General features: G+C 47.1%; 1 protein-coding gene across 9 annotated transcripts in view; it reads left to right on the top strand.

The window, feature by feature from the left end:
* TRPM8 (transient receptor potential cation channel subfamily M member 8) overlaps window positions 1–24,359 on the top strand; it is an 86,490-nt gene that overhangs the window by 32,348 nt on the left and 29,783 nt on the right. For all 9 annotated transcript variants that reach the window (XR_011486310.1, XR_011486311.1, XM_070463570.1 and 6 more), the window contains 10 exons: window positions 1,866–2,156; window positions 3,962–4,057; window positions 5,068–5,197; window positions 6,595–6,740; window positions 7,546–7,658; window positions 8,585–8,801; window positions 16,484–16,575; window positions 19,208–19,349; window positions 20,616–20,787; window positions 22,637–22,814. Coding sequence is in view for 7 of the 9 variants with exons in the window: in XM_070463570.1 (XP_070319671.1) it covers window positions 1,866–2,156; window positions 3,962–4,057; window positions 5,068–5,197; window positions 6,595–6,740; window positions 7,546–7,658; window positions 8,585–8,801; window positions 16,484–16,575; window positions 19,208–19,349; window positions 20,616–20,787; window positions 22,637–22,814 (1,577 nt within the window). In the remaining 2 variants the exon portion in view is untranslated. The remainder of the gene's footprint in view (window positions 1–1,865; window positions 2,157–3,961; window positions 4,058–5,067; window positions 5,198–6,594; window positions 6,741–7,545; window positions 7,659–8,584; window positions 8,802–16,483; window positions 16,576–19,207; window positions 19,350–20,615; window positions 20,788–22,636; window positions 22,815–24,359) is intronic.

Consider the following 24,359-nt stretch of genomic DNA (forward strand, 5'->3'; position numbering starts at 1 on the left):
GATGACCCAGAGGGATGGGATGGAGAGGGAGGTGGGAGGGGGGTTCAGGATGGGGAACACATGTAAATCCATGGCTGATTCATGTCAATGTATGGCAAAAACCACTACAATATTATAAAGTAATTAGCCTCCAACTAATAAAAATAAATGGAAAAAAAAAAAAAAGAGTGATCCCTGGACCAGGGGTTGCACGGGCTTAACCTGGGAGCGGTTAGAAGTGCAGATCATCAGGGCAGCCACCGCTTTCTGCCTCTGTCCCACTGGGAGCCACAGTGTGGGGACTCAAGGGCCCCTTGGCAGGGGCAACATGTGATCCTCCTGAGGCCAACATCAGAAACAGAAACTGCTAATGCTGCTCTTGGCCGGGGATATTCCCCTGAACTGGGTCTCAGACACGTGAAGTGAGGAGAGTGGACTGGGTTCCAGGGGATCTTCCTGACCCAGGGATTGAACCCAGGTCTCCTGCATTGCAGGTGGATTCTTTACTGTCTGAGTTATCTGGATTGTAATGCTGGAATTGTGGATTTTTATGAACCATCTAATTTTTTTATTAATTAATTTTTATTGCAGTATAGTTGCTTTATAGGACTTTATAGTGGTTTTGTAGGACTTCCCTGTAGCTCAAATGGTAAAGAATCTGCCTGCAATGCAGGAGACCAGGGTTTGATCCCTGGGTCAGGAAGATCCTCTGGAGAAGGGAATGGCAATCCACTCCAGTATTCTTGCCTGGAGAATCCCATGGACAGAGGAGCCTGTGGGCTGCAGTCCATGAGGTTGCAAGGAGTCAGACACGGCTGAGCGACTCACATACACACAAAGTCACTTTATGGTGTTGTGTTAGTTTCTGCTGCTGCTGCTGCTAAGTCACTTCAGTCATGTCCGACTCTGTTAGTTTCTACTGCACAGCAGAATGAATCAGCCACACATGTACATGTGTCCCCTCCCTGCTGGATTTCCTTCCCATTGAGGACACCACGGTGCATTGAGTTTCCTGTGTTATACAGTATATTCCTATCAGTTTTCTATTTTATACATAGTCCAATTGTTAATGTTGGCAGCTGAATCAAACTGTAAGAAATATTGGGTTGGCCAAAAAATTCATTCAGGTTGTGCATTCAGGTTGTTCATTTGGTAATGAACTTTTGGCCAGCCCAGTACTAAGGAGGACAGTGGGAAACAGTGGTATGGCCTGTAGACCACTGGTTTGTGCCTGAAGAATGTATTAATTTTCTTCATTAAGATTATCAATAAGCTTCTGTGGGATAAGGCTTATCAGGAGCCCAGAGTGTAGAGATGAAGGGAACTAATAACTGGGTATCATTGTCAGGTGTTCCAGTAACTCATGGTTTTTTTAACATGGCCAGGCATTTGCCTCATGCTGTGTGAAGGGCAGCAGGGTGGCCCCACGGCACCGAGGGAAGAGTTGGTTGGTGGTTGGCTCATAACGGTGTCTACTGTAGACCTCAGAGAAATGGTGTGAGCTGGATGGCAAGTTCCCTGTCCCGTGACAGAGCCAGTGCTTCCTTTATACCAGACATTGGGATCAATTCTTGATCAATGTCATCCCTACATGCTGTCGTTATCTCCACTTTACAATTACACGAGGCTAAGTCCCATCCAAGCCCACGTCTGGCTGATTTCAGATCCCACCATGCTGCTTCCTTCTCTTGCCTCAATGCTTGAGCTAAAACCCAACATTATGTTACAACTGAAAAGATAAATTTTATTCCCAAAGCAGAGCTGAACGAAAAGCTGATGATCCTGTTACTTTCTGGTGGAAAGTGCGATGTAAGCTGAGAAAGAAAATGCCTTGCTGCTTTAATTGGATTTAGGGTGTGTGTTCTCTCTCTGCTCCTTCTCCTTAGTCTGCTGACCTTCAGGAAGTCATGTTTACGGCTCTTATAAAGGACAGACCCAAGTTTGTCCGCCTCTTTCTGGAGAATGGCTTGAACCTGCGCAAGTTCCTCACCAACGACGTCCTCACGGAGCTCTTCTCCAATCACTTCAGCTCCCTGGTGTATCGAAACCTGCAGATTGCCAAGAATTCCTATAATGATGCCCTCCTCACATTTGTCTGGAAACTGGTTGCTAACTTCCGAAGAGGCTTCCGAAAGGAAGACAGGAATAGCAGAGATGAAATAGACATAGAGCTCCACGTATGTACTGGGATGGTTGTCTGCCTGAATTCTCTGATCTCTTGAGTCTTCCTTCAGAAAAAATTTCTCTGCCTCTCTAGATTCCTACTCCCTACCTCATCACCATCATGTAGTCAACATATTGGGTTTGTTAATTTTTTTGTCCTACTTCATTTATTTAAGCTAGCAAATCCTATTGAGATAACAAGTGGTGCATTTTCTTGCTTTATTCTTTGTGCTATATTTACAACTAGTTATTGCAGTGTTTATTAATTGCAAAGGTTGGTGTGATACACTTTCTGAAGGCATCTAACAGAGAACAGGGGCAAACAAATGGCAACCTGTTCGTGCCTTAGGCTTTTGGACGTGATCTACCTAAAATAGTTCGTGCTACCCATGCAAAAGACTGGAGAATTGCCAAGTTTTCCTTTGTGAATGAAAAGGGAAGCGAATCTTTCCCAAAGGATAATCCTGGTTTCCATTTGAGAGGATGTTATGGATGTACCACTTATATTCTTTCAAGATTTTCTACTTAAAGGACAGGCAGGGCCAGTTTCCTGTACCTGCAACTCTTTGCTGAAGGCTTCCTCTGGTCAGAGCCCATTGAGGGTCAAGTTGGTGTATAAATAGCCCAGCAACTTTCCTGCTCAGAGGGGATAGTTCTGAGGCCTGTGTCCTACACTGGCCCCTAGAGTTGCCTAGTGGGACTGTTGTTGTTGAGTTACTAGGTCATGTCCGACTCTTCGCAGCCCCATGGACTATAGCCGCCAGGCTCCTCTGTCCATGGGATTCTCCAGGCAAGAATACTGGAGTGGGTTGCCATTTCCTTCTCCAGGGGATCTTCCTGACCCAGGGATTGAACCCACATCTCCTGCTTGGCAGGCAGATTCTTTACCACTGAGCCACCAGGGAAGCCCCAGCTAGTGGGATTAGTTTCTGGTTATTTACCATGATAACCCTGTTGGTCCTTTCTTTTCTAATTTCATTTCCTCAACCTCTGAGTGGTTTTCCTGGAATCACTTCTCAAATAAAATGCATGTCTCAAATTGTTTTGCTTCTGGGAAAACTCAAGCTAGGTCATTATCTTTTATAGTTCTAGAATTTTAATATATGTGTGTGGTGCAAAAATCTAAATGAGCTAGGTGTTTGAAGAAGTTGGAAGTGTTTTATAAGCTGTTTGTTTCTATTTATAGTGAAACTCTCCACAGTATCCATAACTGTGCCAGAAACATTTTGTATCTTGGTAAAACTTGTAGGGAAGATTAAAAGGAATCTATAGATAGAGTTGTTTTTCTATATGAAAAAGATTCCCTTGGAAGATATGGATGGCTAAATGAAGCTGGGATTCTAACTGAAACATTAGGAATTGAAACTTTGAATAAACACTCCAAAGAAATAAATATAGTTTTACATTGTGATAATTGAACTTTAACTATCAGAAAGTCAGAATTTAAATTGAGCATTTTTCTAGATAAGAAGATTTATATGGTGAGAAGGAATTGCTTTCTCTTCCGGCTGTCAGAGTCATTCAGTTTTTAAATTGCTGTCAGCACATTTTTTCACCCTTTATACTTTTCCATCTACTTGTACATTGCCTTTTATGACAGATCAAAGATTCTGTGTCAAATTATATCACCTGGTGCATTGTGGAGATGAAACGCTCATCCCTATTCTGTGAAAATGGAGTCAGGCACCAAGTTACAGAGCCCTCCAAACACGGGGTGCTCCCTAGGGCATCCTGACCCCATTTTCCTTCTTATACTAGTGTGTCTGCTAAAGTAATGTTCCAGTTGTAAGTGCTGACTCCCTGCTCTAACCCCTCCCAGGATGTGTCTCCTATTACTCGGCACCCCCTGCAAGCACTCTTCATCTGGGCCATTCTTCAGAACAAGAAGGAACTCTCCAAAGTCATTTGGGAGCAGGTAAATGCCCAATCCCTTGGCAAATATACGCTTTGTTGTGGTTGTTCTGACCCTCTCAGAACTCACACACGTGTGCACATGTGCATCCATGCTCAGTCGTGTCTGACTATTTGCTACCCCAGAGAGTATAACCCACCAGCCTCCTCTGTCCTTGGAATTTTCCAGGCAAGTATACTGGAGCTATTTGCCGTTTCCTTCTTTAGGGGATCTTCTTGATCCAGGGTTTGCATCTCCTGGATTGGCAGACTGATTCTTTAGCACTGCACCACCTGGGGGGCCTAATTTTAAAGCATCACTAATGAAATGAAATATTTGATGTAACGAAAATGGTTGTGGCTTGTTTTTATGTGAACAGAGGTGTGTTTGGGAGGGGAGGTCTCTGGAAAGTCCTGGGCTTTGTGGGCAATCCAGGAAGCACTTACTGCTTAGGTGTGTGTGGATGTGTGATTGTTTTCCAAGAGGATGAGGTTTCTAAGTTTAGTTAAAAAATTAATTTCTAGCTTTATCACATTATAGACAGGAAGGTAGGGCCTGTACAAAATCTGCCCTGGGAAATGATTGATATTTTTCTCTGTGATTCCATACATAATGATTTTTATAAATGATTTATGAGCAGTTGAAAAGCAGTTATCTTCTCCATTTTTAGAGCCTACAATTAGGTACTAAATATTAATTCACACACAGTCTCACTAACTCATTGTCAGATCTTTGTACGCTTGGCCACTTTCCCACCTGAGCTCTTATACCATGGGGGGGCGGTCTTCAGACCTCCCACTGCCCCATCTAACTGTCAGCTTGTCCTGCATTGATCTTCATACTGTCTTTTTGTCTGTTAATTCCGTGCTCAAGACTGTGAGTATATTCAGGTTCAGGACTCTCGGTGCACACTGCACCTCTTGCTGGGAATCCATTCCCTGCTTTTGCCGCAATTTTTTTCCTTGTCTGACTTTGATGTTGGCTTGACCACAAGGGATTTAGAATTAACTGCAGCATGCTCACCTCTCTGAAAGACCAGGGGCTGTACACTGGCTGCCCTGGGGGCCAGCAAACTTCTGAAGACTCTGGCTAAGGTGAAGAACGACATCAATGCTGCAGGGGAGTCGGAGGAGCTGGCAAATGAGTACGAGACCCGGGCAGTGGGTGAGTCTCCCGGAATGGGACGCGGGGCTGGCACAGTCACGCTAGGGGGCATTTACTGACTTTCCTAAGATTGAAGGTGGGGAAAAATGGGGGCTTCCTCACCCCACAGCCTCCCAGAGCCATATCCAGATCAAGTCTAAGTAACTCAGCACCGTAGGGGAGCCTTGGAGTGTTGCTATTCAGAAGCCGTGACAGGTCTGAGGTTTTACCTGACGTGTGAGCTAACAGGTTAGCCTGCTAGTCTCCCATACCCATACCTAGGGAAGACCCCAGAGCCCTAGTTAGGGGACACAGAGTTTATTACTAATGGGAAAGGCAGCATTCAGAACAGCATCCAGGGTTGTTCCTTGTGTCTTGATTCCCCACGGGGTGATGTGAATAAGAACTGGTGTTGACAGCCCCACAGCTCCCCTAAATCAGGAGACTCAGGGCCTCTATAATAAGAGATGACAGGTGAGCTGCCCAGCTCCCCCTCCAGGAGGAGGTTTCTCATCACCTGGAACAGAAGAGGGCAGAGGCCTTGCTGAGTCTGATGCTCCCAGAACATCTGTCCTCCGTTTGCTACTCACCTGCCCTTGAACAAAGCTTATCAGTGCCCCTGCTCAGAAGTCCTGGACCATGCGGTGTGAGAAATCCAGGACCAAGTTGCCTCCCAGAAACACAGAATGTTAGACCAGTTCTATTTTTTTTTTCCCACTTGGGAGTTTTAAGTTTCCAGACATGTTTATCTGTTGTCTTATCTAATGAAGAAATTCGCATGAGTTGAGCTTCTCTATGTTGGAAAAAAAAGTGTCTGATTTTTTTTCTTCTATTTAAAATTTGAAGATATCGTGTTGATTTTGGATTGACTTAGCTAGTCTATGACTGCTAACACTTTGACTTTTAAAATAGTTCCTCTGAGGATCAGCACACCAATCTCTTTGTCATAAGAGCACAAAATATGAGCTTATGTGTCAAAATATGAGCACATCCTCAATGCAACTGGTCAGTGTTTTTTATTACATCATTTTGGCTTTTTTTTTTTTTTTTTTTGGCACTGTGCCTTAACTGCAAAGACCCTCACCAAGAAAGCACAGAAGGTAAATGAGATGGCTGAGGGTTTGAATCCTCTCCCCACTGGCTGAGCCCCACGGAAACTCCCTGGGTTCACGTCAACTCAATGGGCATTTCTGACACCTGCCACCAGGAGGTGCTGTAATGGGCATGGGGTGCACATTACTTGCTCCGTAGGGAATTCTCTTATGTTGGCCTTCTCTCTGCCTTATAAACTAGGATAGTCACAGCCGGGATTTTGTGGAAGTCAGGGCTTGACTTGGGAAAGGGGCAGGGTGAGAAAGTTCTATGTATTGGCCAGCCCTGCCTCCCTCTTCCCTCTCTCTGGGGATGCTGTTGCTTAGAGCTGTTCACAGAGTGTTACAGCAATGACGAGGACTTGGCGGAACAACTCCTGGTCTATTCCTGTGAAGCCTGGGGCGGAAGCAGCTGTCTGGAGCTGGCGGTGGAGGCAACCGACCAGCATTTCATTGCCCAGCCCGGGGTCCAGGTAAGCAGCACACCGTCAGCAAACAGCATGCCTAGAAATGGGCCTTTGCCATCAGCTGGGTCTCTGGGCCCAGTGTACCTCTAGCTTGGTGTAGGGATGGGCCAGGTTACACAGCTCTCTGAGCCTTAGTTTCCTTATCTGTAAAATGGGCAGAGTAGGGGGTAAAGAAAGGGTTGCTGTGAGGATTTGACGAGACAGTACGTGAGTGGAGCCAGCCCTTTATGGTAGCAGTTACTGTTACAGCCGTTATCAGCAGTGATGGCAGCAGGGAATTTAGCATGAAGTGGGTTCAGCCACTGTAGATGCTTCCTGCCTTGAGTTACACTCACAGCAATTTGCGTGTCCTGTCTCAGGTTTGGGAGGGGAGATGCTTCACCCACCGTCCCAGCTGGAGGAAAGGGAGGAAGGTAGGGAAGAGGACAGACTGACACTCATCTACACACTGCTTGTACATGCAGTCACACTTCATCTTCACAGCATGCGTCCAGGTCGACATCGCCCTGCTCTACTGATGAAGATTACACAATTAGAATTACAGTTGGTTACGGTTCATAGGTTTAGTGAATTTGGACTCATACAGCCTCTATTTTAAAGTCCACAGAACTCAACATAGGACAGGACTGAACATCAAGCAGAAGTTTCAGTGGTTTAATCATAGCCCCTTAGAACCAGGTAGCCAGTAGAGAAGAATAAGGATCTCAATTCAGAGAGTGAGGGGAGAGTTGAGGGCTGGGAAGGAAGGTCGCCCACCATCTGGCAAGTCATCGCACTGATAAGGACCTGTTCCTTTGTCTGTTTCCTCTAGAATTTTCTTTCCAAGCAGTGGTATGGAGAGATTTCCCGAGACACCAAGAACTGGAAGATTATCCTGTGTCTGTTTATTATACCCTTGGTTGGCTGTGGCTTTGTATCATTTAGGTATGAAACCAAGTCACACAATAGTGTGTGTGTGTACATGCATCTGTGAATGCGTGAGCACCTGTGTGTGTACAAGCATTTCTGTGTGTGTATATGCATCTATGTGTGTAGACGTACTTGTGTGTGTACAAGCATCTGTGTGTGTGTATATGCACCTGTGGGTGTATAAGCATCTGTGTGTATACAGATATCTGTGTGTGTAGATGTACTTATATGTGTACAAACATGTGTGTGTAGAAGCATCTGTGTGTGTGTATATGCACCTGTGGGTGTATAAGCATCTGTGTGTATACAGATATCTGTGTGTGTAGATGTACTTATATGTGTATAAACATCTGTGTGTGTACAAGCATCTCTCTGTGTGTACTTACATCTGTGTGTAGATGTACTTGTGTGTGTACAAGCATGTGTGTACCAGTGTCTGTATGTGTGCATGTACTTAGGTGTGTACAAGCATCTGTGTGTGTATAAGTGTCTTGTATGTGTATAAGCATCTATGTATACATTCACCTGTGGGTGTACGAGCATCAGTGTGTACATGCTTATGTGTGTGTACATTCATCTGTGTGTACAAGCATCTGTGTCTGTACAATTTCTGTGTCTGTGCACATATCTCTCTGTGTGTGCTCTCATGTAAAGAAAGCATTGTAAGGCCAGGAATTTATGACGTCCACTCTAGTGCCTGCACACATTAGGTCTGGGTCTCCGTGGACTTTCTCTGGGTTTGAAACAGGTAGAAGTGGGGTCATGTCCTTATATCCGAGGCAGAATTTGGATCTGGCAACCGAGAAATGCCAAGGCTGAATTCTGGCTGCCTGGCCCTGGCCTGGCTGTGGGTCTGTGTTCATCTGTGTTCAGAAGGAGAGATGAAGCCCACACAGCGCCGTCGGCTGGGATGGTGACAGGGCTGTCCCCTCTCGGTCCAGGAAGAAGCCCCTGGACAAGCCCAGGAAGCTCCTGTGGCACTATGTGGCCTTCTTCACCTCCCCGTTCGTGGTCTTCTCCTGGAACGTGGTCTTCTATATCGCCTTCCTCCTGCTCTTCGCCTATGTGCTGCTCATGGATTTCCACTCTGTGCCCCACGCCCCAGAGCTGGTCCTCTACGCGCTAGTCTTTGTCCTGCTCTGTGATGAAGTGAGACAGGTAGGTCAGCCCTCATGTGGGCGCCTCCTCCTTTCCTCACTGGGTGGTGTCTTCCTAATGCCACAGAGGATCAGAAGTTGCTCCTGAAGTTCCAAAGTCACTGTTTCCCCCAAACAAATGTTCTCATTAGGTGATCACCCATGAACATGAAGACGCACTTCCATGAGATCTCTTAGCCCCAAGGCCATGCTTTGCTATGTAATTAATGTTAATGGAGATTAATTACTCGGGATCAGAAATGTGTTCAAAGAGCAGGTTGACCTTGGACTCTAAACCCACTCCTGTGTTTAGGGTTTAGGAGCTACTTGTGATCCTGTCTGTACCATCACCGGGGGAGGCAGCACCATGAATGGCAGGGGGACTGGAAGGACTTTCCATTTAAGAGCATCTCGATGCCCAGTTGGGAATTCATATTCATCCTTGTGAATTTCAGGGAGTTGGTGTCAATTATTCATGGTGCTTTTCTGTAGTTTCTTGGGATCTGCATTGTTCGACATCCCTTCCCACTCTTTTTTTTTTCCCAATGGAAAGTGATTTTATTTTATTTTTTCCATTTATTTTTATTAGTTGGAGGCTAATTACTTTACAATACTGTAGTGGTTTTTGCCTTCCCACTCTTGAATCCAAACTTGGGCCAGGCTGGGCGTGTAGCAGTGCTCAGTTAATAGTTGTTGAATAAATAAATGTTGATGGTGAAGGTCAGTGCTGTCCCTAAACCATCATAAAAAGTCATCCAGAAAATCCTTTTAAAATGATAATTTGCAAAGTGTATGAGAATTGCTCTTGCTGTCACTCTCGTCCCATATGAGCCCAAATGCAAGAACATATCCATTCAACAAGTACGGCCTAGTGCCTATAGGTTATGAGGCGCTGTGCCAAGTGATACAAGATGTTTGGAGAGGCAAAGGAAACCGGTCTTGACCTCACAGAGTCACTACCTAGAATGGGAATCCTAAATTGGTTTCAACTATCATGCCAACTCTAATAGATGCCTTTTGGTGACTTCTAGGGTCCCTGGGTTGAGAAAGACTCTGAGGCTCTGTTTTCAGCAGGAGAGCATCTTAATGAATTAGCAGCATCTGCCATGGGCACAAGGGATGGCAGAAGTCCTGGCACCGATGTCCTGGATCTGCCTTTGCTTGTCCAGTAGGTGGGAGTTGCAGGTGTGGACTGGAGATGGGGTACAGGTAGAGGTGTGTTGAGCATAGTGAGATTATCAGGCCTGTGGTCTACCAGCAGTTATCCCCCAGGTCCTGGTCCTGCTGATATGCAAAAGGCTTCTATGATCTCAGATCAGCCTCACAGGAGCCCAGCACTGGCTCAAGAGGTCACAGTTCAGTCCAGGGCCCTTCTGTATGAGTCCATGAGGGCGAGGGCTGCGATGATGAAGCACCACCACGTGGGTGGCTGAAGCAACACAAGTTCATCATCTCATTGATCTGAGGGTCAGAAGTCTGAGATCAGGTTGTGGGCAAGGTTGGTTCCTTCTGAGAACGTGAGGGAGAACCTGTCTGAGGCCCCTCATCGTTCCTGGAGACTTGCTGGCCATCTTTGCTGTTCCTTGGCCATAGATGCGTTGTTTGATCCCTGTGCTCATGCTCACACCACCTTCTCCCCGTGTGTGTGTCTGTCCATCTCCCTTTGTCATGAGGATGCTAGTCACTGGGTCAGGGGCCCATCCTGCTCCAGTATGACCTCATTTTAACTAATCCACACCTGCAAGGACTCTACGTCCAAACAAGGGGCTGGGGGATATTCCTTGGAAGTATCAATTTGGAGGGGACACGGTTCAACCCACAGCTCCTTCCATGTAGTCTATCAGTGCTGTCTTTACTTGCTAGTTCTCTCTCTCTCTCTTTTTTTGGACTTAACTACATATCAGCAGCCAGCGTAGGAAAATACCTGCATGAGAGAATCAGACAAAGATGGAAGGACAGTCAACAATTAAAACAGAAATGGGTCATTGTGAGAGTTAACCAAGTTAAACTAGGACCTCTTGAGTTGTGTTGTCATGGGAGTTGGCACTGCTCAGGGTCACACATGCTTCCTCCTAGACCAGTGGGGTCTCGGGCTGGGGCCCCGCCTCCCTCCCTTTGCTCTGCTTCTGGGCGTGGTTGACTACCTTTCAAAGCCACATCAAAGAGAAAGCTTAGCTACTGCAGAGAAAGAGGATGAAAGGGCGAGTCTGGGGGGCTTTGTCTGGCTGCAGGGGGAAAGCCCTGAGTCTCACAGCATCTTGGAGGCTAGCAGACCTCTTGTCCTCTGTGGATGGGGGATGCCCAGCAGGGAAATCACTCATGAGCCCAAAGAAGTGGAGAGGGAGAGAGAAAGAGAGAACCAGCAGGAGTTGCAAGCAGCATGGTTGTTGTTCAGTTGCTCAGTCGTGTCTGACTCTTTGTGACCCCATGGACTGCAGCATGCCAGGCTTCCCTGTCCTTCACTGTCTCCCAGAGTTTGCTCAAACTCATGTCCATCCAACCATCTCATCCTCCATCGTTCCCTTCTCCTCTTGCCCATAATCTTTCTTAGCATCAAGGTCTTTCCAATGAGTCAGCTCTTTCCATCAGGTGGCCAAAGTACTGGAGTTTCAGCTTCAGCACCAGTCCTTCCAATGACTATTCGGGGTTGATTTCCTTTAGGATGGACTGGTTGGATCTCCTTGCAGTCCAAGGGACTCTCAATAGCATGGTAGTAACTGAATTTCTTTGATCTTCTGGTTTCCCATCCATAAATGGGCATCTTTCCTACTGTAAGCAGTATTTTTTTCAGTTTTATTGAGATGTTATTGACATATAGCCCTGTATCCTTTCAAGGTATGAAATATAATGACTTAACTTACATAGAACTGGGAAATGATCGTCACAGGAAGTCCCAGAGAGGAACAACAGGATTGGGTGCCTTGTGAGGCAACCTCGCCCATCTCATCCACATCAACTCTGCTGGGGAGTTCCAGCTCCTCGCCCAAACTCTGCTCCTGACCAGAAGTGGGTGGCAGGGAAATGACTTCATTCAGACATTTGTTTCTTATTCACATTTGATCCCTGGGAACTAGCATAGGAGCCAGTGCTACTGTGTTTCCGACAAGTGTGTGTATCTTTTTAAAAAATGAATTGACAAGGCGGGGTCTTCCTGACTGAACCCCAGAGCTGTGCTGTGACTGAGAATAAGTGGGAATCCCTAAGGCCAGAGCTGGGCATTGGGGAGGAAGCTCATAGGAAGGGCTCAGGGGTACCTTTTTGGGCAGTGGGTGCTGTTGGCAGCTGCTTCGTGCAACAATTGATAGAGTTCTTTTCCTGCTCTTGACTGCCCCTTACACTCCCAATATTTCTCCCCTGGTCCCACTCCTGACCCTGCCTCCTGGCTGCATTTCATCACAGAGCCTGCGATGTGAGTCCCAAGGTCATCTGTATCCTCCAGGCACCTAAAGGAGCATTAGGTCCAGAGAGAGGGCTTCTCCTGGGCTGCTCTGGGGGCAGAGCTGGGCCTGAATGGAGGACGCAGGGAGAGTCATCCTGGCTCAGGCCAGCACACTTTATCCACAGCCTCCTTCTTTGAACAGATATTTGTTGAACACCTACCAGGTGTCAGGCAGTGTTTAGACCCAGGGATGAAACACACAGGCAAACATCTCTGTCCTTATAGACTTTTTACCAGTTAGAGATGGCCGTCAGGGTCATTTGCGAGAGCTTTCAAGGAGAGGAGGTGAGCATGGCAGGTAGTGTAGAATGAGTGAGTTTTGAGCTGATGGGGAGGTTGATGGAGAGGACCCAAGAGAGTGAAATTCTAAGTCCTCTCAGCACAGGCGTGTCCCTTCAGATTCGGATGCATATCAGCTGCTCGTCACTGATTCGGGTCATGCAGGAAAGAGCCTCAGGACAGGTGCATTTAGCTTGGAGAGGGACTCTGGGCAGGTGGAGGGCGTGGAGGGCTGCTCAGGAGAGACACAGAGGGGACTCTGCATGGGAGCGGACGGTGGGCTGCTGTGCTACCCAGTTACTCCCCAGGCTTGATGTGATGCCCACAGCGTCCGACCGGGTCCCGGCTGTCCTGCCTTCCAAATGGGTGATATTTGACCACGTGTGGCTCTGTCCAAGTTTGTCCTCTCTTTCTCTGTAAAAAGCTATTCTTTTAAATTTATTTTTAATTGGAGGATAATTGCTTTCCAATGTTGTGTTGGTTTCTGCTGTACAATGACGTGAATCAGCTGTCAGTATAAATACATCCCCTCCCTTTCAAGCCTCCCTTCTACCTGCCCATCCCACCCCTCTGGGTCATCACAGAGCACCGAGCTGACCTCCCTGTGTTACATGGCAGCTCCCACTAGCTATCTGTTTTACGCATGGTGGTGTACACATGTCAATGCTACACTCTCAATTTGTACCCCCATCCTCCCCCAGCTGAGTCCACAAGTCTGTTCTCTATGTCTGAGTCTCCATTCCTGTCCTGCAATTAGATTCATCAGTATCATATCTCTACATTCCATATATATGCATTGTAAGCGTGCATGTTCAGTCATGTCATGTCTGACTCTGCGACCCCATGGACTTTAGCCTGCCAGGTTCCTCTGTCCATGGGATTCTCCAGGCAAGAATACTGGAGTGGGTTGACATTTCCTCCTCCAGGGGATCTTCCTGACCCAGGGATCGAACTCGTATCCTCTGCGTCTCCTTCATTGCAGGCAGATTCTTTTACTACTGAGCCATCAAGGAAGGCATATATATATATATGCATTAATATATGATACTTGTTTTTCTCTTTCTGACTTCATTCTGTATAACAGGCTCTAGGTTCATCCTGTAAAAGTTCTTCTTGAAGGGGGAGTTTGAATTCAGCAACCTTGCGCATTAAGGCGATGGTGAAGGACATGCTTAGGGTCAGGAGCGTGGGGCCCAGGCCAGCCCTGCCATCCGAGAGCCGCTCTGATTGTGTGGTCTGTGAGCCAGTCTGCGTTGCCAGCCAGCCTTGCAGATTCTTGTCATTTCAGGACTCTGGCACTAGAGGTCGGTGTTTCCCCTCGGGTCTGCAGTCTCAGGCCTTTGGAATCCTCCATGCGGTTGGTTTCCTCAAACCATCAGTTCTGCCAGCCTGGTACTGTCTTAATTAACCCAATTCACACTTGTTAGCGAAAATCAAAACCAGGCGGGATGTTACCTGTTTCAGATCGTGTCTGGGTGTCAAATGCATGCTCCTCAGTGTCTGTCTGGGTCCTCTTGCCCGTGGGGGGATGGTGGTGGCAGAGGCTGCTCTGTTAATTGGAATTTTTAACCAAGGCAATCAATAAGTGCAAACAGAGTTAGTTGCTAAATAGCTCTTAGGTCTATTAAGCAGTCTGTGAATGTTTATTTAAAATGAGGCAAGTCCCAGCATCCCTTCATGGAGAGCACACTCATTCTTCAGGCCCTCGAATCCCCCAGTCCTGAGAAAGATGGTGAAATATGGTATTTTATGAATGTAGCCTGACCCTGGCATTCCATTCAGAAAAGAGACTGCTGTTCCTTTTTAAAAATGTCTTCTTACTGTAACAGTGTCTCCCAGCCACAGAATTGATCTACTTACTGTTCCTCCCATCACGAGTTCAGAGGCTGAGCCAGGCTGGCGCTGTCCTATTGCCCTGTGCCTACCTGCCTTGCAGGCCAAGGTCTCAGAGAGGGAAGTAGGTGGCAGGTAGAGCCTGTCCCAATCACCCTCATCACCCCTGGGTGGGTGGTGATCCACGTCACTGGGGTCACCCAATGGACCGTTAGAGATCTGAGCCCACGAGATCTGCCACCCCACAGGGAAACAGGGTCAGATCAGGCTGCTTACATCTGGGGGATTTTTTTTTGTTTTTATTTTTTTTAATTAAAGTTTTTATTTTGTATTGGGGTATAGCCAATTAAGGGCTTCCCCAGTGGCTCAGTGGTAAAGAACCCACCAGCCAAATGCAGGAGATGTAGGAGACCCAGGTTCAATCCCTGGGTTGGGAAGATCCCCTGGAGAAGAGATGGCAACCCACTCTACTATTCTTGCCTGGAGAATCCCTGGGACAGAGGAGCCTGGCGAGCTACAGTCCATGAGGTCACAGAGTCAGATACGACTAAAGCGACTGAGCACACACATAGCCAACTAATAATGTCGTGATAGTTTCAGCTGACCAGTGAAGGGACTGTTCCATGTATCCATTCTCCCCCAAACTCCCTCCCATCCAGGCTGCCACACAACATTGAGCAGAGTTCCATGTGCTATACAGTAGGTCCTTGTTGGTTATCCATTTTAAATATAGCAGTGTGTACCTGTCCATCCCAAACTCCCTAACTGCCCCTCCCACCGGTGCACCTGGGGACTGTAATACTTTCTTGGTGCTTGATTTCATAATGCTCTCACCCCCTTGTCCACAAAAGTTGCCATTTGCATTTATCAACGAGTGAGGAGAAGGGCTTCTTGAGAAACTGATGCTGTCTCTTGGATCTCTTCCAAATCTAAGACTGGGGGATCCCCGTGGAGTGTAAAGAAGTGGGGTGATGCTGGAGAGAGGAAACCAGATTTCAGAACCCCGAGACCCACCACTTGCTGCCTTTCTGTCTTTGGGCGAGTTCCTTTGCTTCTTTTTCTCAGGCCTTGGCTTCAGGTGCAGAATAGGAAAGGAGATATCTGGATAGCGGGTGGCCCATGGTGGTGAGTTCATGTAGATTTGAAAAGTGCCATGTCCCTTTGATGATGCATCTTTGTGGTTATTTTCCTCTTCCTTGAGTGAGGCAGGTACATAGTTTCCTTATCTGAGCTCACTGGGACCTTTGGTCTTACCTCCCCGCTCACTCTTATCACGTTTCATTTTAAACATGTTTAACATCTATCTTTCCCATGGGCCAGTGGATTCCTTGAGAGTCCACAGTGCACCCAATCTGATGACTCTGTGTTTCAGGAGTCCAGCACAGGTATCTGCAATCCCGTGGGCTCTCAGTAAATATGTTCTGAATGGATGAGCAAATGACAGGTGACATGACCTCCCTGGAATCACCCAAATCTAGTGGATGGATTGCCAGAGAGGCTGTCCCGATGCAGCCTCTTCTAATGGATAATCTTATCCCTCTTTAAGTGTTTTCCTGACTTGCTTTCTTCTGAGAAATCATGACTGATATATACACATAATGACAAAAAGATCCTTGAGACACATCATTCCTGTCAGTCGTTTCTGTGACCACATCTGTCCTCTTAGGTGCCATGCATAGCACCTGCGTGCCAAAAAAGGGTTTTTAAAACTTCTGAAAAAAGTTCCTTTTTTCAAGATGTTTTATTGTCATGTGTCAGAAAATATTTATAGTAAACACACACATCTGTGATGACAGCAGAATGGGTAACACCCTTGAAGAGTTGTGCAGTGTACAGCCTACACCACTGTACATGGCAGTTGGGGAAGGGTTCCAACTTGGCCCACACAGGTTCTGCAGGTTCTTCTTTAAAGAACAGTAAAGATCCATGTGTCTTTTTTTCCCTTGACTTTGTTAGCAACATATGAACAACAGAACAACAAGCATGCGACCTTACTTTCCAATCCCCTGGGAATCACAGGGAGCAGTTGTAGGGCGTATTTGGTACGTCACAGACTCAAAATGGATCTGGAGAGAAATATGTGAGCACGAATAAACCTGGATGCAGTTGATGTTCCAGCCGTTGCATCCTTTCTGTCCCTCTCTGCTCCGCAGTGGTGCGTGAACGGCGTGAATTACTTTACTGACCTGTGGAATGTCATGGATTCACTCGGGCTTTTCTACTTCATAGCAGGAATTGTGTTTCGGTAAGTAGTCCTCACCATGTTTTCAAGCGTCAGGTGTTTGCGGAGTCTCTCAGGTGGAAAGGTGGAGGAAAGACATTTCAAGCCCAACATAAGTGACATAGGATGAAATATGGCCCTTATATTTTATGAATACCGGGCTTCCCTGGTGGCTCAGTGGTAAAGAATCCACCTGCCAATGCAGGAGACATGGGTTCGATCCCTGGGTCGGGAAGATCCTCTGGAGGAGGAAATGGCAACCCACTCCAGTATTCTTGTCTGGGAAATTCCATGGACAGAGGAGCCTGCAGACTACAGTCCATGGGGTCACAAAGAGTCAATATGACTTAGTGACTAAACAACAACAACGTCATAAGTATGGTGGTGGCAGTTTAGTCATTAAGTCGTGTCTGACTCTTGCGATCCCATGGACTGTAGCCTGCAAGGCTCCTCTGTCCATGGGATTCTCCAGGCAAGAATACTGGAGTGGGTTGCCATTTCCTTCTCCACGGGATCTGCTACCCAGTTAGACCCAGGAATCGAACTTGGGTCTCCTGCACTGCAGGCAGATGATTTACCAACTGAGCTATGAGGGAATAGACTATCTCCAGAACACCATTCAGAAAAGCGGTTACTATTCCTTTTAAAAAAATGTTTTCTTACTATAGCAGTCCCTCTGAACCCCAGAACTGGTTTGCTTATGGTTCTTCCCATCACGTGGCTGGACGGCTGAGCCAGTCTGGGGCTGCCCAGTTGCTATGTATCCTCCCCGTCCCTACCATTTAGAGACAATGCCCATTGTCTCTGCCTCTTGGAGACACAGCCTGGTTGATATAAAGTTGTGTCTCCTCTCATCCCCCCTCTTGGTGATCTGTAATTGGAAAGGGGTTCTTCATGGTTTTTCTCTTTGTGCTTATAGAATTTGGGGAGAGGAAATTAGAAATTGAAGGCCCTAGAGAATGATGAGGGTGTAAATATCACACAGCATTTTCCTTTGAGGCCATATAATCTAACATGCATTTAACTTCAACTCGAATATTGGTTCTGGAGCCTGCCCTCCCAGCTGCAAGGTTTCCTCAGTCTCAGAGCTTGTGATTAGAAAAGCCAGTTGGAAATGTGTTTGGAGGGAAAAAGCAACGTGACTCCACCTGATAGGGATATTGGGGTTTACCCAAACTGTGAACCCCCTTGCCCAATCCTGCCCCTTCCAGACCTGCCTCCCCAGTAGCTTCGAGGTGAAACTCCTTGCTCCTTCTTCTGATGGAGCAGAGAAGCTTGACTATTCCTATTTACACCCACTTAGAATGAGAAGCTTTACAGTGAATGCTCACTCTATGATGTGAACTGGGTAAAGCTCGATTTCCTCCTTCAAAACCTCCCTTTCTGCTGGGGTTAAAGGCCCAGCTTTTGGATCACGGTTGAATGTGATTTCTGGATCATTCCAGTTAGAAAGCACAAGGTTTTCAATGAACATGCTAGCAGATGGTTAGTTAATCAAATGATCTGGTGCAAATGAGGTAAGCTTCACTGGGGGGAACCTGGCAGGCTCAGGTCCCAAGTGGTTGGCATCACTGTGGAAGCCTTGTGAGCCGGGAAGTTAGTGACGATGGGATTGGGCCCTACAGTAGTACAGTAAATTCCCTATATTCGAACGTGTTGTGTTCAGGGAGTGTGTTCATTAAGTCTGACAAAGTTAGCCCAGGGACCCACGTAACACAATCTGCTATATAGTACTGTACTGTAATAGAGTGACAGTACTTTTCACATGAATAGTACATTAAAAACAAACACAAAAAATGAAACATTTTTGATCTTACAATATGGTACCTTGAAAAGTACAGTAGAACCAGCTAAATCATGCTGCTTTTACGCTTGCTTCTGGACATCCTAGGCTCGACATAAAGTTACAGTACTACTGGAGTCGACGCTGTTGTTAAGTTACTAAGTCATGTCTGACTCTTCGCAGCCCCATGGACTGTAGCCCACCAGGCTCCTCTGTCCACGAGATTTCCCAGGCAAGAATACTGGAGTGGGTTGCCATTTCCTTCTCCAGGGAATCTTCCAGACCCAGGGATTGAACCTGCATCTCCTGCGTCAGCAGGCGGATTCTTTACCGCTGAGCTGCTGGGGAAGCCCAGGCTACACAGTACTTTACAGTAAAGTACACAAAGCACAATTCTAGAGGACGCATGCTCATGACAGGTACACCAGACAGCTGAACTAACGTACATAATTGGACGTGGGAACCCATATTTGCATCTTTGAAAGTTCGCGTCTTGAAGGTTCATGTGTAGGGGACTTACTGTGTTTAGGCGGAAGGACTGAAGCGTTGGGAATCTTGAGAGCTCCGTTGTGCGTGATGGCCTCATCTCCCCTGGAGCCCACGAGGGCAATGCACGTGGCCTTTGGTTGCCAGTGACTGAAGGGCAGGTGTAGACCCTGGTCTACTTGCACCTTCAGTTCCCAGGCTTTTGGCTGTTTCTTCACATTTGGCTATTTTTAAAACTAAAACTTTCATTATAAATCAACTACACTTCAGTAAAATTTAAAAAAAATACTAGCAAGTAAAATCCAGAAATAAATAAAAGTGATACAAAAGCACAGCTTTGAAATGTTTTGTCAGCATCTCACAAATTCTTTCCCCTTCTTTCCACAGGCTCCACCCTTCTAACAAAACCTCACTGTACTCGGGACGAGTGATTTTTTGCCTGGATTACATTATATTCACCCTAAGGTTGATTCACATTTTCACGGTCAGCAGAAATTTAGGACCCAAGATTATAATGTTGCAGAGGATGGTAAGACTAAAGAGTATTTGTGGTTAGTTGTTCTTCTGACTGTACCCAGGGTTCCTTTCATTGCTGAGAGGAACTTTTTCTCCACAGAGTGATGGTTGCATTTCATAATCAGTAACATTTGTTTTTTTTTTTTTTTTAATCTGTTTTCCTCAGGGGCCCCTTCCGGGTTAAAATTTAATGAAGGATGACTATTGGGAGTAAACTGCATAACTCAGCACATTACTAGTAAAGATCTCTATTTAGATGGTCCACGTTACCAAGTGCTTTCATTTGAGTCTTAAGTATTCACTAGGAGTGGCACAGTGGTAAAGAATCTGCCTGCCTATGCAGGAGATGCAAGAAACTCAGATTTGATCGCTGCATGGAAAACATCCTCTGGAATAGAAAATGGCAACCCACTCCAGTATTCTTGCCTGGAGAATCCCGTGGACAGAGTGGGCTGGTGGGCTATAGTCCATGGGGTCACAAAGTCGGATACGACTGAGCACGCGTGCATAGGCAGGATAGGGAATTTTATACCCATCTCATAGATGTGGACAGTCGGGTTCAGGAGGTTCACATGTTTGTCTGGAAACATGAAGTGAGCTAGAAGCACAGCGAGGTCTGGAACTTTAATCTTAAAACCACGTAATACGGACCTCGGGGAAGCACCACCAGACCCATTTCAAGGGGTCAGATAACAGAAAGATAATTACACACTGACCATGTTGCTTCTCCCAGCTTGTTTTCCATGTGACCCAAACCTCCGTGTTTTTGTCTTTAAATCAGATGGGCGTTTGAATGAGCTCATCTCAAGGTTCCTTTCCAGCGCTGAGCTCCTTTGAGTTTGTGGTTTTAATTCAAAGCATATCTGGGGCATCAAGTCACCATGAAGTCATGCTTTGTGTGCAGAACATTAAAAACAGTATAATGGTGCATTGTTGTCTAAAAAGGAGACTTCTTCCTTAAAAAAAAAAGCAGTAACTCAGGGGTCGGCTGGAGAGGAGGGGGGTGCTGCAGAGTTGGGGCCCTCTTCTGCTCCCAGGCTGGTCTCATTCAGAAAGTTTCTGCTGCTGAGCTGGCCTGGGGACCTGCAAGCAAAGATGCATCCATCAGTGGATGCTCTGAGACCCAGGGGTGATGATGGCCATGTTTAAAAATCGGTGAGTGGATGATGCTGGCTGCCTCAGGTTCTTGGGGCCCCTCTGCCTTCTCCGTGGTCAGCAGAGCAGCCGAACCGCCCTGGCGCAGTCCTGACTCTGCTCTCCTGTCTTCCTCCCTCGACAGCTGATCGATGTATTCTTCTTCCTGTTCCTCTTTGCCGTGTGGATGGTGGCCTTTGGTGTGGCCAGGCAGGGGATCCTTAGACAGAATGAGCATCGCTGGAGGTGGATCTTCCGCTCAGTCATCTATGAGCCCTACCTGGCCATGTTTGGCCAAGTGCCCAGCGATGTGGACGGTGAGCCTGACATAGTCTGGGTGGGAACGGCTGGGAGGCGGAAGATGCTTCCAGAACCAGCCCCCAGGGAGCCTCCAGGGCTCCCTGGTTTGACCCTGAGGCCTGTCCTAGGAACAGGCTGCTGGTGTCTGGCTAACATCAGGCAGTGGACACTAACCCTCAAAGCCTTTTCTCTCTCCTGAGCAGGATCTTATGTACCCTGGCAAGCTTGTCCCCAGCATCTCAGCCTGCAATTTTTAAACCTTCTTAAAAAGAGTGTTTCTCAGATTTCTGACAGCAGCATGGCCAATGACAGCCAGAATCCTCACTGGTGTAGAAAAGAGTGTTGTGGCTCCATCCAGAGTTACAGGGTACCCGTTTATTTCAAAAAGGACAATAGTGAAAAATTTTGCCCTGGAACCTGGAATTTAAGCTTCTGGTATGAGCTCACTGCCAACCATCTGGAGGCAGGTTAATGGTAGCAAAGATGGCATTAATTTGATCACAGCCAGTTGGCATAAGGAAAGCGTGGGGCATGTGCAAACTGGTGTGTGTTTTGGATAAACTGTAGAACATCTTTGTGATGCTGGCGGTAGCTTGGGCTCATCATGTTCTGTCCAGCCACAAGAAACCTCCCCCCCCCGATGTTCGCCCGGCCCTAGGCTTGCGTTTCCCAGCTCCTTGGTGTTTTCTCAATTATCCCCATGGCCTCGTGTGGTCTTTCTGGTGTCTTCTGCTGCAGTCTCTTCCAAGACCTTAGAAACAGCTCTTTTACATGCACTGATGGAAAGGCACCTTGTTATTATTGTTCCCCAATCTGCACTCTGTACTTGCCATTTTACATAAGTGGGTGTGTTTTGTCCTCCCAATAGTCCTACATGTTGGTGGCCTTAGTCCCACGGGAGGCGGTTCATAGTGACCTAAAGAGTCAGTGACAGGCAGTGTTGGAGTCCTGGTTCTGTCACTCATGTGCTGTGTGACCTGGGATGCAGTTGGCACCTCTGCCTTTAAGTTCTGTTGCAGGTAACATGGGTGCAGCACCATCTTCTCTGACTGGCGTCTCACCAACCAGCAGGGCCAAACTCACACGCTCAGAGGAGGATCTCGAGTCCAGAGTGACTCCTGGAGTGCCAGACAGTTACATCCACTGCCTTCTCTAAGATTCTCAGGCAAAACTCCTCATCCTCTCTTCCAGACCCAGACTTTCTCCAAGGCCCCCATTCTAGTCTGTTGCCACCAGTCACACAGATGCCTATCAGCCTCTCAATTTACCACCCCACCAAGTGGTAACAAGACACCTGGTAGCCATGTTTATTTTCTTTACCTGTGGCTATTTCTGTTTTGTAGATAAGTTCATTTTTTTTTTTTTTTTTACCATTTTTTAGATTCCACATATAAGTGATAGGACTTCCGTTGTGGCTCAGCTGGTAAAGAATCCGCCTGCAATGTGGGAGACCTGGGTTCGATCCCTGGGTTGGGAAGATCCCCTGGAGAAGGGAAAGGCTACCCACTCCAGTATTCTGGCCTGGAGAATTCCATGGACTGTATAATCCATGGGGTCGCAAAGAGTCGGACACGACTGAGCAACTTTCACTATAAGTGATATTATATGATATTTGTCTTTCTCTTTCTGAGTTACTTTACTTAGTATGATAATCTCTAGGTCCATCCATGTTGCTACAAATGGCATTGTTTCAGGGGGATTTTAGTCAATGAGTGAACACGTGATTCTGAGGCTCATGCCTGGGTGGGTAGAGTGCCTTGGAACAGTGCCCAACAGAATCCACGATCCTCACCTCGTGGCCCTCTGGGTGCCTTAGTGCTGGCCTTCCGAGTGTCCTCACCTGCCTGTTGGTTGCTGCATCCTCAGGTACCACGTACGACTTCTCTCACTGCACCTTCACCGGGAACGAGTCCAAGCCCCTGTGCGTGGAGCTGGACGAGCACAACCTGCCCCGCTTCCCCGAGTGGATCACCATCCCCCTGGTGTGCATCTACATGCTGTCCACCAACATCCTGCTGGTCAACCTGCTGGTCGCCATGTTCGGGTACGTTCTCAGAGACGTGCTGAACATGATCGGTGATGCGCTGGACGTGCTCGGGGACGCGCCGGACGTGCTCGGGGACGCGCCGGACGTGCTCGGGGACATGCTCGGGGACATGCTGGACGTGCTCGGGGACGCGCTGGACGTGCTCGGGGACGCGCTGGACGTGCTTGGGGACGTGCTCGGGGACATGCTGGACGTGCTCGGGGACACGCTGGACGTGCTCGGGGACGCGCTGGACGTGCTCGGGGACATGCTGGATGTGCTCGGAGACGCCCTGCTTGGGTGTCCAGCCTTGCCGGGCCCTGTGCTGGGCCGGGCTGGAGGCACTGGGAGGGAGGGAGGCAGCAAAGGTCCCCCTTGAGGAGCGTATAATAGAGGTGTGTAGCGCAGTGATGGTCTAGAGTAGGGAGGGGCCTTGAAGGGATTATATTACAAACGCAGTGTGTCCCTGTGAGCTATAACCTGAGCTTATTTGACCCCAAAGACAGATGACTGTGACCCTCTCCAGCATATTCAGACTGTATGTTAGATACCCTCATAGCACCCTCCCCCGAGTATCACGATGCTGGCCTAACGGTGACTGCATCCCAGCTTAGCTCAAGGTCCTCACTTTCTATGGACTCAGATGGATGGTTTCCAGGGCTTAAGGGACTCAGCCGTTAGGTAGTTGCTGCTTTAAACTGTTGAGTTTAAGTACAAGTCAAGAGCACAGGGTCAGGAGACTGACTCTCCTTGGGGCTCACATCTAATGAGGTTGGCTTGAGAACTCGATGGAGACTCTGAAGCATTTTTATTGCCTTTGGTCATTCTCTTTAATACATTTAGAAAATCATGCTTATCTCACCCCTTATTGTTTCTTAAGAGGGTTTCAAAGAGCCCCATGTGGCGATTACAGTGGAGGTACCTTAGTTTTTTATGCTGTTGCTGTGAAGTAGCTAGTTATATTGAATACATGAATCCTGGCACAGAGAGAGAGACAAATAGTTTAGAAACAAAATACAAATGAAAAAATTATTTGTTAAACCTTGGAGTGAATGAAAACTATAGTTGAACCCCAAAACTGGGAAACTATGACAGACAAGAAATACATTTGATTTCATTAAGCAAATGTTTTAGGTACAGGGGACCACAGATGGAGTCACATGATAAATGATAGACTGGGGGCAATCTTTGCCTGAATGTGAGCAAAGGCTTCTAATTCTTAAGATAGAATGAGCTCCTGCACACTGGTAAAGAAGGATGAGCCAGAAGAAAATGGGCAGAGGGAATGCAATTCAGAGAAATTCAAATGGTCCCGAATCATATGGAAGGGGGCTCACCCTTGTTGTGGGAAAGGTCAGATGAAACCACAAGTGAGGTGCTGGTTTAGGATCTATCAGGTAAACAGACATCACAAGAAGGGTTGGGGGTGGTTCTGGGAGTCTGATTTGTCTCCTAACTTTTGGGAGAGTGATCTAAAAATAGCTATTAAAAGTATGCAAACCTTTGGCCCAACTCCTTCACTTCTGGGAATCTTTACTAAAGGTCCATATGTAAGAGCATTTA

This window comes from Odocoileus virginianus, unplaced genomic scaffold (assembly GCF_023699985.2).
Source record: "Odocoileus virginianus isolate 20LAN1187 ecotype Illinois unplaced genomic scaffold, Ovbor_1.2 Unplaced_Contig_4, whole genome shotgun sequence".
Classification (NCBI taxonomy): domain Eukaryota; kingdom Metazoa; phylum Chordata; class Mammalia; order Artiodactyla; family Cervidae; genus Odocoileus; species Odocoileus virginianus.